A 13,063-nucleotide genomic window follows, 5' to 3' on the forward strand; every position below is an offset into this window, starting at 1 on the left:
CTTAAGATCCTTTTCAACGTCCTGGAGCCAACTCAAGAAAGAACTTCCTTCAAGCTATTAATGCTTGGAATCGCCAATTTAGATTGAAAGTATTTCCCTCTGCTATTTATCCAAACCAAGAAATCTACTCTGATATGGGCCATACTTCGCCTTCGATTTGATTCTCTACCTATCTTCTTCCCTCTTGGGCCCATAATTCTTAAAATTTTCCATCCTTCCATCCCTACATACTATATATCCACTGATAATGTTCACTCTGCATTCGCTAAGCAAGCAACTAATGGGCTTATAACTGTCTTATAAACCACTATTCCGATAAAGTACGATTTTTTGAATATATTTTCAAGTTTTTTCCAGCATTTTAGCATAAAATGGCTGCTTGGATTTTCCCTAAATTTGAAATCATTTTTATCGAGTTCTTTCAAACCCAATCATAAATCTTAGCCACAATTGGGAACTAGTTCCATTACTTTTATCTAAGTGGTTATTGGTTAGAAATAAGAGCTATTTAGTTTTAAGTAAATTTATAAATTGAAATGGTACTTAATTGCATGAGGAAAAGTTGGAGAAAGAATAGATTGTAATATTAATGCTCTATACACATAAACACTACAATATTTATGTATTCAATACATAAAACTTTTTAGAGCAATGTAAGGCAAGTAACAGCTAGAGCCTATATTATGGAGTGATTATATACAATATCATCACGACTAAAGAAGTTACAGTTGGTCGATGAGGTTTTTAGATAATGAAGTTTGCCAACTACATTAGTTAGTAGTTGTAGTCAACTTCTGGTGTGAAACTAAAAGTTGGTCATCCGTTTAGTTGACAGTTTTAAGTTAGCAGGCAACGTCTACTTTTTACAGCAGTAGGGCAAACAAAACTGCTGGTGATCCCAAGTTAGTTCATGGTTACCACAATAAGGAATCTTTTCTTTTACTAGAACTTGAAAACATATCCTCTTTAATCTAGGGTTATATGCGCGTGGATGAATAATCAATTTTAGATATTGCTTTTTTTTTTTTTTAAATTTAAATAACCTATTAGCCGAATAACTTGAATTTTCGCTCATATTTGCTATCTTAGAATGCGACTTAAATATCACGACTGCTAACTCTTGGAACATACACATATGTATGTTTTCATGGATAAACAGGGGAGAGCCGCCCTATACATCTGCAATAATTTGCTAATTTAACCTATCTTCGTCCAGTACTCGATGTTTCTGTGAGGATTATTACTATCTAAAAACTATACTCAAAGAACTAAAACTTAAGTCAACTTCATTCATATCAATTCAATCAATAAATTACATTCATTTTACCCCTGTTGTTTAACATGTGTCCTAATTACTGTACTAATTCTACACTGAAACTAATATTAATTCTAAAATCTCGGCAAACGATTTTTTTTTTTTGTTACAACCTTCTTGTTTTCTTAGAACTATTTGTTTTGTTTGTTTATTATTTATGGTTACTAATTTCATCTTAAAGAAAATTCGTAAAACCTCTACGAGAGCCCTAGATCCCAATTCACCACCCAAATGCAACTGTGTATGAGGAATGCATAGCCGCAGCTTAGTTGTGATATTTCAAGCGTTAGTTAACAATTTTGTAATGTTGGTTTTTATTATTATTATTAAAGGACATTGCTACAATACACAGTCCCATTTTTTAGTAACTAAGTCTCATTACTTGGATGTGTATGTAATCCAGACTTGTGCCATAGACCTATGGTCCTCATATGAGTTACAGTACAAAATTATTGGTGGTTCAGTCGACTTCAAAGCAACAATGACTATCATTTTCTATGCAGAAATCAAACCATTTTCCGTTTATTAGACCGTGGCCAGCGTAGAGACCTCCTAGAAAACTCTTATGTTACGATTTCCCTTCCAGCTCTAGCCACCTGTAAAGCTATAAATGTAGTTCTGCTTTAGAATGAATGGGATCATCTGGTATTTCATGCATCTGGAAAGTTTTCTTTCCTATTATGCTGCGCAACATTGTGAAAGTATAGCCTACTGTCGCTGCTTGTGATTCCAGTAACAGTGGTCGAATCAAAGTTACCTCTAATAGGTTGAATAAAATTGGATTTATCCCTTAGCTTCATAAAGTAAGAAATAAAATGAATTTAACTATCCAAGATAATTTCCAAGTATTTAGGCTACCTAATCTTATTCTAATTTACCTATCCGAGAAAAGTAATTATTTTACCAATTTGAAATCATGTCATTGTACAAAGTAATAAACTTAAATGTATGTACGTTGTAACCATTAAATTTATTTTTGATTATAAATGATTATTTGAAATAATAATTCTTGTTGGCAATTTATTTAAAATGATTTGTCTTTCAACAGAAGGGCGGACTGTTCTCCTGTCAGGCTGTTGACGGCGTTTGGTACGGTGAGGGTACTTCTAGGATTGATGTACTTGATAAATTAACTGCCACCTCTAAATGTGCTGGCCAAGGACGGTGGTCGGATGCCAGTCCTGGATTACAAGTGTCGGCACATTGCCCTTCTGGTTACACCGGCACCGCAACTAGGCAATGTCTCTTGATAGAACCGGGCAAAGGACGTTGGCAGGTAGCTGATTATTCTGGTTGTACTTCACATCAGACAAATCTTATAACAAACAATGTGAGTTTTTTATTTTATTAATTATAGTGTAAAACAAAGATTTTTATTCATTATTTACTTCAAAATAGTTGGGTAAATGTGCAAAATATTAAAACGACGTCTACTCTCATGTAAACAGGGATTCGACTTTGCAAAGAATCGAAACTTTTTCGCCAACCGGAAATGCCACTGTAAAGAATAAATTTTTGAGTTTTTTTTTTTTTTATTTCTTTGCACTACTTGCTTTTATTTTTTTTTATGTAAAACATTCTTCCGGGAAAATTCTCCTTAAGGCAGTCCTGTAGGAGAGATGGTAGTTAAGGTAATGTGCAGCCTCATTGAAGTATCATTAGAAATTGAATGTACAAGTAAAATTCGAAGCATATAAATTTGTGCCCCTCTCTGAATTACTGTGCTTTTTATTTAGTAGTTTTTCTCTTGTATTCGAAGTTTAAAATAAATTTCTTTTCGTGTTTTGTGGTCACATTTTCCTTAAAGTAAAATCCCTAATACATACGTCACCTCAAACTGGCATCGATATCAATTCATTGTAAGGGCTTTGCCTAACAACAGAGAAAGGCTCAATCTGAAGGGTAGATGACTAGAAAAGAAAAACTTTAAAAGCATAAAAAGCTAAATGGTATTGGTGGTCCGCAGGCACTCGCCCCGTTATGAACAGTCATATTACCACTCTAGATTACGGAAAAAAATTGGCTAATTGGGCCTGTTGCAATTCTACGGTTCTAGTTACATTATTAATTATTGATTTTATTTAATGTTGAAAGCTGACTTCATAGTTCTTTAATGTTGTTTATTATTAATGATGGCTCAATTATTAAATTATTATTATTATTATACACCATACTACTGTTAACTTTTATATATATATAACATATATATATATAACATATATATATATATATATAACATATATATATATATATATAACATATATATATATATATATAACATATATATATATATATATAACATATATATATATATAACATATATATATAACATATATATGAAGTTTTTATTTCCAATTGTTCATTTAATAGTCACACCCGCCACGCAACATCGAATAAAATACAATCCAAGTTCTGGAAAATATAGATTGGTGAAGGAGTTGCTAAAACCCAAAACATACTGCGATCCAAAAGCAGGGTTAAGGATCATTTCAGATCAGTAAGATTTTAGACGACTTTAAGTGTACTGCGTGAGAATGTAAATGTTGAAAATCTAGAATTTGCCATTTGATAGGCGGTACATCATCTAACTTTGCAGATCGCGCTAAGTTCCAGAAATTGGTCGTATTTGGTTACTAGTATTGAGCTTGCATTATTCCTTGCTGGAATACCTGCAAGGACCCTAAGATCCCTGATGAAGAAACTAGCACATTTCTCTCCACTCACATGATAAAGTTGTTTCGGAAACAATCCTTCAATGTTTAGCTACACTAAGTAGGGATGTGACAAATAGAGGCTAAAGAACTGTACCTGTGATGTTCGAGAAGTGGATATTTAATTGTAAAATTAATAGAAGTTTGTTTAAAACTTCTTGAATACCATTTCGAATTTCAAGATCAAGCATCTAAGGATTTTTGGGGAATGACAAAGAACAATTTCTGCACTAGGAAAGCGGGAGGGTGAGAGGAGAATAAAGGAAAGGAGTCATGGAGTATCTGTATTAACAGTATGATGTATTGCTGCCTGGAACAATGACGTATTTAATATACAAACAAAAGTTGCATAATTTATTAGTACTTTGTAAACATGCGCAACTTGATTCAGTGTTCTTATAACTCCAAAATCACAAATTGATTTTATAGTCTCAAAATAAAGAAACATTTTATAAGGTTGTATAAAAGCTAATTCTTGCCTCTGATGAGGTTAAAGATATATATTTTATTCTAGCTAAATTATAGTGAATCGAGAAAGATAATTAGTGACCTAACGGCCCATCCATATTAGCTTTGAAGAAAGAAAAATATATTAATAAATCGATGGGAAGGGATTAGCTATGCAGTTAGTGTATTGGATTCTCACGCTGAGGTCGTGGGTTCGAATCCTGCTACTGGCCCAGCCTTAGATTTTCTCTTCCTAGTAGCTTCTTACAGCTCACTGTCCGGTGGTGACGAGAGAACACTGTCTGCAGGCTGGTGGTGCACTGAAAAACTCCTGGCGCCAATAACCTTAGATGTTAGCACGCCTTAAATCATTAAAAAGATAAAAGTTGTAATAATAATAATCAAAAAAAAAACGGCAAATAGGGAAATTGCTTCATGTGAAGAGGTACCTTACAGCCCTTGCAAACAACTGCTTATTTAAAAATTATTCAAGATAAGTCAACACGTGCTTTCAAAAAAAGTCAACGTTCTTTTCAAACTGCATCGCTTTCAAACTCAATTTTTCCAACTAGCATATTTCTCTTAAAGAACTTTTCTCTAGTTCACTAATTTTACGTTATTAAATCCTAACTTCACTTATTTGTTCTTCTAGCCGAGAGTGCAATATTTATGAATAAAGTTCATGTGTAGCAAATTTACTAAGTGTAGTAATTATTACAAAAATTAAAGTGTAACGTATTTTAGTGGAATTTTCTTTGCAGGGGTTGCAGCATTTTACAGTAAAAATCTGCAGAGTTGGAAAATTGCCAAGCTTTTACTTTTTACTTTGTCCATTTCGTTCTCTTTAATACTTTAGAAACTTTATATATTTACTTAGCTAATAATATATTACAAAAGAGAAATTCAAGCCAAAGTAGTAAAACAGAATAAATTAGGAATAGAAAAAGTTTAGGGCAGAAATTAAGTATTAATAATAAAAATAGACATTTTCATAATTCAGTTAATAAATTTTTGTAGCACTTTAATAATTTAATATCTTTAAACAAAATCAGCTTTCCGTTTAATATATCATTCAACAAAAATCATATTAAAAGGTATAATTTTAAAAATTAAAAAGTTATTAGACTAAGTTTAAGCAGAACGATCTTTAAAATTCAATTTGTTAAAAAAATAAAATTAAAAAATAAATAAAATAAAATTGGCTAAATAAAACTAGTTTTTAAACCTCAATTAATGATCATTTCCTACCATTTATGAAATTAAAAAAAATATATATAGGTATATAATTTATTTTCGTCCGGAGCAATTAGTTCATTAAATATTGAAGGATGGCTTAGTTTTCTCATTAAAAATGCATAAAATGGATACAATTGTTGTAACCAAACAAAATGCATCTTTTGCTTTCTTTCAATTTATTTTCACGTTCTTTTCATGCAAATCCCTGTGCAATGTCCCAGAGGTCTGGTTGGTACGCAATAATGCAAACTGTAAGGGTCAGCCAAACACTAGCATAGGTTAAAGCACTTATTGGTAGTAAGGAAACTTCGATTAATTAACCCAATTTTCGTTGATTATTTCTAAAGTCATTCTGGTTATGTGGATGAAAGTATCTGATTAAGTTAACCTTTTGCATTTGTTTATTGTATGGTGCATACTTCCTGGCTTTTGATGGTACAGTGAATTATCTATCATCCTGCATTCCAGGTATCTTGATTAATTCTATAGCGGATGATTCTGGTTCTGGACAGCTATCTTAAAATCCTCCATATCTGCTAACTAATCGCCACACGAGAGCCGTGCGTTCGACGCGCATTAGTCTACTCAGATTAGTTTAGTTGGTCGCGTCATGACAAGCTTTTCCAGACCTCGTTCTCCTCCACGAATCTTCACCTCGTCCCTCCCGTGTCATCGGCACATGCAATTTTGTGCATCTAGGATTCCTCGGAATTATTATTATTATTACTTTTTATTTTATTTATTTACTTTTAATGATTTGAGGCGTGTCAACATCTGAGATTAATGGTAGCCGGAGCTTTTGTCAGTGCACTGCCGGTCTCTGGACAATGTTCTATTGTTACTGACAACACTGTACAGTGAGCTGTAAGAAGCTCCTAGAAAGAGAAAATCTAAGGGCCAGCAACTGGATTCGAACCCGGGGAGCCAATTTGCTAACTGCAGAGCTACTCCATTCCCTTATATTATTATTTGTTATTATTATTATTTTTTTTTTGTAGTAGTGTAGAAAAATTGAAAGCAAATTTAAGTGAAAGTATTTGGTTAAAGGAAAGAAAGAGGTCGCGCGGACACCGACCTATGACTGAGTTACACTTCACAATCAACCGTTGAGGATTGTGTTGTATGTTCACTTGACTCTGAATACAGTATCTCTGGACTATATTGTTTCAATACACTCAGTTTGACATTCAACACCCAACAACTCCCTAGTCGCCTGTGGTTAGAATGGGTTCGCTGTTGTACATTTCATTTGCTGTGTAATGGGCCATGCTTTTCACTGATTTTTCCTACATTTTCTCACATTGTTTTAAAAATATAAACTTTATTTTCTCATTTAGTTTTTGGTTTTTGGTAATTATTCATAGATGCAACGTGAATAACTTGTTAGTTGATAATTTCAATTGAGAGATTGATCTATTACTTTTTTGCGTATGCTATATTTTCTTGAAAAGGAAGAATTTCTTTATGGCAATAAATTCCAATTGCAATGAGTTCCACACTTTGAAGATGTACAGAATCCACAGAGTAATCGTTGATAATTCTATGTAATAAACCTTTCTAATAATTGAAAGTTTTGGACCATACATTGTAAAGCTTCAGGGATCCATGGGGATATTGTATTCTACAATCATGTTTCTATGCTTTCAAAGATCGTTTACATCGGTATTTAACTTTTTGTTTGATACTGATTTGATTCATTCCCTCCCTCATGCAGTGTTTCGATTATATTCCTCTTCTTCAAGAACATTGATTTTCAATTGTTATCTTTAAAGGGCATTTTATGTCTAGATGTAAAAACAAGATCTTTACGAACAACTTTTTTTTTCAACCATTATTAATTATCCTCAAATTTTAACCAAGTATCATAAAGCATACTTTTTCTTCAAAGATTTAAATTCTGCTTTCAGTAGCATTGATCGAAATTCCATTAGGCACTTAAACTGGAAATTTCCTCCATATTGAAAGAGTGAGAAGTTTTACCACTTTAGAGATCATATAAGGGTGAAAGTAGGGTACAGCCTGAAAATCTCATTACGTTTCCTTCAGTTATATAAACTATTTCCTTGTTTTTGCTATGATGTAGTTCTCCTGAGTTGGCAGAGAAATTAAATATCTATGAGTTATATTTGGAAAAGTGGAATCTGACTATTTCCAGACGGCTTCGATAGAATTTCTAAAACCATCCTTTAAAGAAATGTGTTCCTTACTGTGTTTTACAAATAACTTTTTTCTTTCTTATTGGAAAATTATATTTTCATCAAATTCAACAGTTCTTATTGCATTTTATCTCACATCTATTTCTTATCTATCGACAATCTGTCAGCATCAGTCCATTTATGCGATTTTACTCTCTGTCATTCATTTATAAATAAAATCAATGTCCATCATTTCGTGATGTAGAATTTATTAAAGCTTTCTAACATTGCTTTTGTTACCCGTTAGAGAGTAAAATTAATGTTTATTTAGAAAATTATTATCTGTTTTGAGTAGCAGTTAATTTTAAAGAAAATATTAACATGCAAATAACATGAGGGTCCGTTTTCTCTAGAAAATTTTTAGCCAATTCTTAGGCACATTTTTACGATAATTTTTTGTCTGAAACAGTTCACACAACGTTCTAAATATGATTAAAGGTGGTAACTTTTTTTATTGTCACCTCAACTTTTAAATTGAATCACTTCATTTCTAAAAACCATTATTGCCTCGGAAAGTGGAAGTCAGTCGGTTACGGTATCCAGGGGCTCTTTTTGTTCATTTTGGAGATTTAAAGAATTACATTTATAAATCATCTACCGTTATCACAGACTTTGGGCAGTTAATGTATGGTGGTTTTCGTACAACGAGTAGAGAATCACATTTATGGTCAGACTCGTCTGCTTAGAAGATTGACTTTGATCATTGTCACCAACCCTAATCTCAACCCTCTAGTGGTGTTAGTTCCAGGTATCAGGTGAAAAGTTCAGGGTCACTATATTATAGATATTGGCGCGGCAGAGAATTTCTAATTTAGTAAGTTAGAAGTATTTTATTTTACTTTTTTTTTCTTTTTTTTGTTGCAATGATATATTATTATTCAGCCGTAATAGGTTCTGTGTAATCGATAAGACTGGCCAAAAACATGATTCCATGAACCTACAACATTCATATCAATTAATGCAAATTTACAAATAGTTAATATTTAATGCGAATCATTAATTCCAAACTAGCATACCAACACTCATACTGGTAAGTAGTCGATATTTCTCTCACTCCTGCATACATAAACTAAAATATAAATAAATCATGTACAATATTTACAGTCAGTATATAAAAGCTATTTACAAGATGGCACAGTGTGTACTCGATATTTCAACCAAACCTAACTGATTCACTTACCATTCGTAGTCCATCAAACCTAAGCATTCTGTCAGTTCTATCAATTCGGCAGCACATAAATATGGTCAAAAAAAAAAAGTTTCTTTATGCAGAACGGGGTCACCATAAGTTTATGTTATGTACTCATGTACTGAACATTATTTCCCTTATATGGTAAAATTCCATTATTATGTATCTGAAGTCTTTTTCTGATTACGCTCACTAAATAACTGAAAAATTGAAATAATTTGAATGTTTATAGAAGCTAATAAATTAGAGTTATGAAATAATAAATATTGAGGAATCCTGATAATAACACACACAAAAAAAAATATATATATGTGCTTAAAAAACTAGATTCTAGGTGGATGCGCAGAGAGTTGTACGCTTTGTATTCTCCTGCCAACTTTACCAAATAGTATATTACCTCTGAACTAGTTTTCCGAACCGCTAAGTGCAAATCTTTCTTCCAAAAATAATTGCATAGCATTTAAAAAAAAAAATGCTACAAAGTTTTGCTCCATTGTAATAATTCCAAAATTATAGACTATATTCAGTATATTGAAAGTAATCCCTATATTGTATTAATTTGAGAGTATAAATATTTTGTAGGAAAATTTAAGAAAAGCAAGAGGAGATACACGCTGGTCAAGCCACATTGGGTTGCCCCCAAGCTCGTACTTGCAGCCAAACGTGTTAAATGGATTTAGAAAAAGTCAGATCCGAGAAACTACCGATCTAATGAAAATCTAATCTCATATTTTCTCGCATTTTATTTACTTTTTGATTTTAAGTTGCTTTGGAGTACAGAGTTTCACATAAAGTTTGTTTCTTACGGTGAACATATTTGATTGTAGTTCATCCCATAAACATCTCTCTTATTTCTGTTTCAACAAGAACATCCAACACAAGGTACACAATATTATCATTGCAAATGTAAACCATTCTCACAAATTTGTATTTTATTTATTTTCGTGTCACTGTCATGTAAATGATTCGTTAGAAACTTTGTAAAATGTCAAACCTTGTGTAAAAAAAAACCAAGAACGTTGTTAGCGGAGCACGAATTAATTAATTATTTATAATAATTTACGGCTCTTAGTAAAGACTAAGATTTTGTGAATCCTTTTAGCCCTGCAACTATGGAATTAGTAAAGTTTCTTAACAGAAATTACTGATTGCTTCTTAAATTAAAGCTGTTTTAGTCGGTGTTTATCATTTGCTAATTCTTCAGGGAATGCAATCCAGCCTAGAAACTATTCCCTAACTAGATTACACTCTGCTAACTCCTCTAACATTGATTTTAAACTGAAATTTGTTCATGAACTCTTTATTTATGTGTTGATCTTCATTTGCAGAAATAATTTATTTGCATGCGTGCTAAGGCGGCATTGTCAGTAATCAGTCAATTTGCGTTAGAAAAATAATGAAATAATAAATTTGTGGAGCATAAAATGTTCTGTAGTCTAAAATGCTGGAATAAATTACTATTTTATACTTCCCATAAAATCAACTGATCTCTTACTTTTTCACATTTGTTATACAATAAACACACCTTTAAAGATAATTTAGAACATAATTAATGATCGGAGGAAATTCGTCTTGGAAAGTTAAAATTGGGTAAGCTCGCTTCGAGCTAGTCGAAAATTTCTTAGGTTTATATTGAAAGTGTACTTTAAAGTGGCATTTCTCGAAGTAGATTTATTGGTAAATTTAATAAATTTTGATCCTGAGAAAGCAAAAAAAATAAAATTGTATAACAATAAATTTTATACTGAATTGTTGTCAATCTTCTTGACAACTTCTTCAATTTTTTTTCTTAGTACAAATTAAGAGCAAGAAAAAAACCAAATTGAATATTGTATATCATTTGAATTTTTTTCTATGTCCAAGTTTTAACCTTTAGGCTCGAAAGATCTAATTTGTGTGCATGAGGTTAACTCCGAAGCTTCGATGACCAATTTAGTTTAAGTATTCCTTAAATGTGACTTATTAGGCATCATATGTACAAATCCTAAATTTTAAATAATAATCTGGCTTTTTTTTTAAATACATTTATATATAAAGAGAGAGATTTAAGATTTAGCATAATGTCAATCTAATGTAAACAAATTAGATCTTCAAGCATGCATTAAATTACGTTATTATTACTTATTATTATTATTTTATTTTTAATGTTTAAGGCGCGTCAATATCTAAGGTAATTGGCGCTCTGAGCTTTTTTCAGTGCACTGCCGGCCTCCGGACAGTGTTCTCTCGTTATAGACAACACTGTCCATCACCAGACAGTGAGCTGTAAGAAGCTGCTAGGAAGAGAAAATCTAAGGGTCAGCAGCTGGATTCGAACCCGGGACCTCCGCGTGGGAGTCCAGTACGCTGACCGCATAGCTAATCCCTTCCCTTATTATTATTATTATTTTTTTTTTTTTTTTTTTTTTGGCGCATCAACAGCTGAGGTCATTAGCGCCCGGAGCTTTTTCCAGTGCACTGCCGGCCTCCGGACAGTGTTCTCTCGTTACAGACAACACTGTCCATCACCGGACAGTGAGCTGTAAGAAGCTCCTAGGAAGAGAAAATCTAAGGGTCAGCTGCTGGATATTATTATTATTATTATTATTATTATTATTATATTATATTATAGAATTTTTCGTTTTCCTGTTGGCCAGTTTTAACACAAAGATGACCATTAACCTTTGTGATAAACACTTAACATGTATAAATTTAATAAACTTTGTTTCAGTTTTTACGACTCACACTGGGATATGAAGGTACCTCTGTGAGGGATACTGTGTTTGAAGTGGCATCATGGCTTGGAAGTAGGCAAAATGTCCATCCTGGTGAAGGAGAACCACTGATTGTCCTGTTAGCTAAAGTGTTAGCGTATATTAACGACACTCAGGACATGCCAGCTCTAGTAAATACTACTCCGAACTTCTTCACAGCAGTATCTGCGCTAATGCTTCGTAACACCTCTATCATCAATCAACAGGTACGTTGTGCTGTGCATTACACTGTGGTGGAGAAGGTTTAGTGTCTCCACTTTCACCACCACTACTAAGGTCCGCCGTAGTCGTTCCGCACTTTCCTGCTAAAGCGCAACAATCACCGCCACCATGAACACAGTCTGCGGCACATACAAGTTGGCCTTAATTTACACTAGATGAACGTACCGCATCGAATGTTACCACAAGCGCACCCAAACCCATTGACAAACAAAACCCTTGTTACAATTAGGACCTTGCCCATTTATCACCAAAATAAATGGAACCACTTAATGCTTTTAGTAAATGATCCTTCTCCATTTCTTGTAATTAAAAAAAATAATTTAGATAGATTATGTTTCAATTTTATATTCACTGTTCACCGTGTTAGTATTACTAACAATTTTTATTTTTTATTTTTCTAGACTATTATAAATCTGGAAGAAATTGTTCGAACGTGGTCTTTATTGTGGGCTAAACATACGGGAGGCACATTCAATCACTTGTCCGAAGGAGGAATTGTAGTGAACACGTTTAAAGTGAATCCAATGCAAAAAAGGATTTCTCTTACAATACCTCGACCTGGGTTCAGGTAGGTACGTCAGTTTTACTCCAATTTTCTTTCACTATAATATTATTATATGTATTTTTTATTTTATTGTGAGATTTGCGAAGCGAATATAATATCTAAAAGTCACATCAGTTTTTAATTTAATCTAAAATCTTGGTCGTTTTAAATTCATGTTTGATGATCATACTACGTTTGTGACTAACATTTCACTGCTACATATTTTTGATTTAAAAATTGTTAGCAATGGTCAAAAAATTATTTGATAATTCCAATTTATGTATATTAACATATTCCAGGTTAAGTGTATTTCATCCCAAATATTCTATATACGAGTATCTTTGTGCATCAGTTGTATGCTTTAAGAATTTGTTCCATATCAGGAGTAGGGAGTTTAAGCTGGGTTTACTTATCAAGCAGGGCTTACACTATAAGCAATACCTTTCTTTTA

At 32.6% G+C, this 13,063-nt stretch overlaps 1 protein-coding gene across 16 annotated transcripts in view; it reads left to right on the forward strand.

The window, feature by feature from the left end:
* Positions 1–13,063, forward strand: part of LOC141453691 (uncharacterized) — a 298,436-nt gene that overhangs the window by 224,752 nt on the left and 60,621 nt on the right. For all 16 annotated transcript variants that reach the window (XR_012458122.1, XR_012458121.1, XR_012458123.1 and 13 more), the window contains 3 exons: positions 2,364–2,645; positions 11,804–12,052; positions 12,470–12,636. Coding sequence is in view for 12 of the 16 variants with exons in the window: in XM_074127202.1 (XP_073983303.1) it covers positions 2,364–2,645; positions 11,804–12,052; positions 12,470–12,636 (698 nt within the window). In the remaining 4 variants the exon portion in view is untranslated. The remainder of the gene's footprint in view (positions 1–2,363; positions 2,646–11,803; positions 12,053–12,469; positions 12,637–13,063) is intronic.

The sequence above is a fragment of the Rhodnius prolixus genome, unplaced genomic scaffold (assembly GCF_049639745.1).
Source record: "Rhodnius prolixus isolate KJV_2025 unplaced genomic scaffold, Rpr scaffold_3, whole genome shotgun sequence".
In the NCBI taxonomy this organism is placed as follows: Eukaryota; Metazoa; Arthropoda; class Insecta; order Hemiptera; family Reduviidae; genus Rhodnius; species Rhodnius prolixus.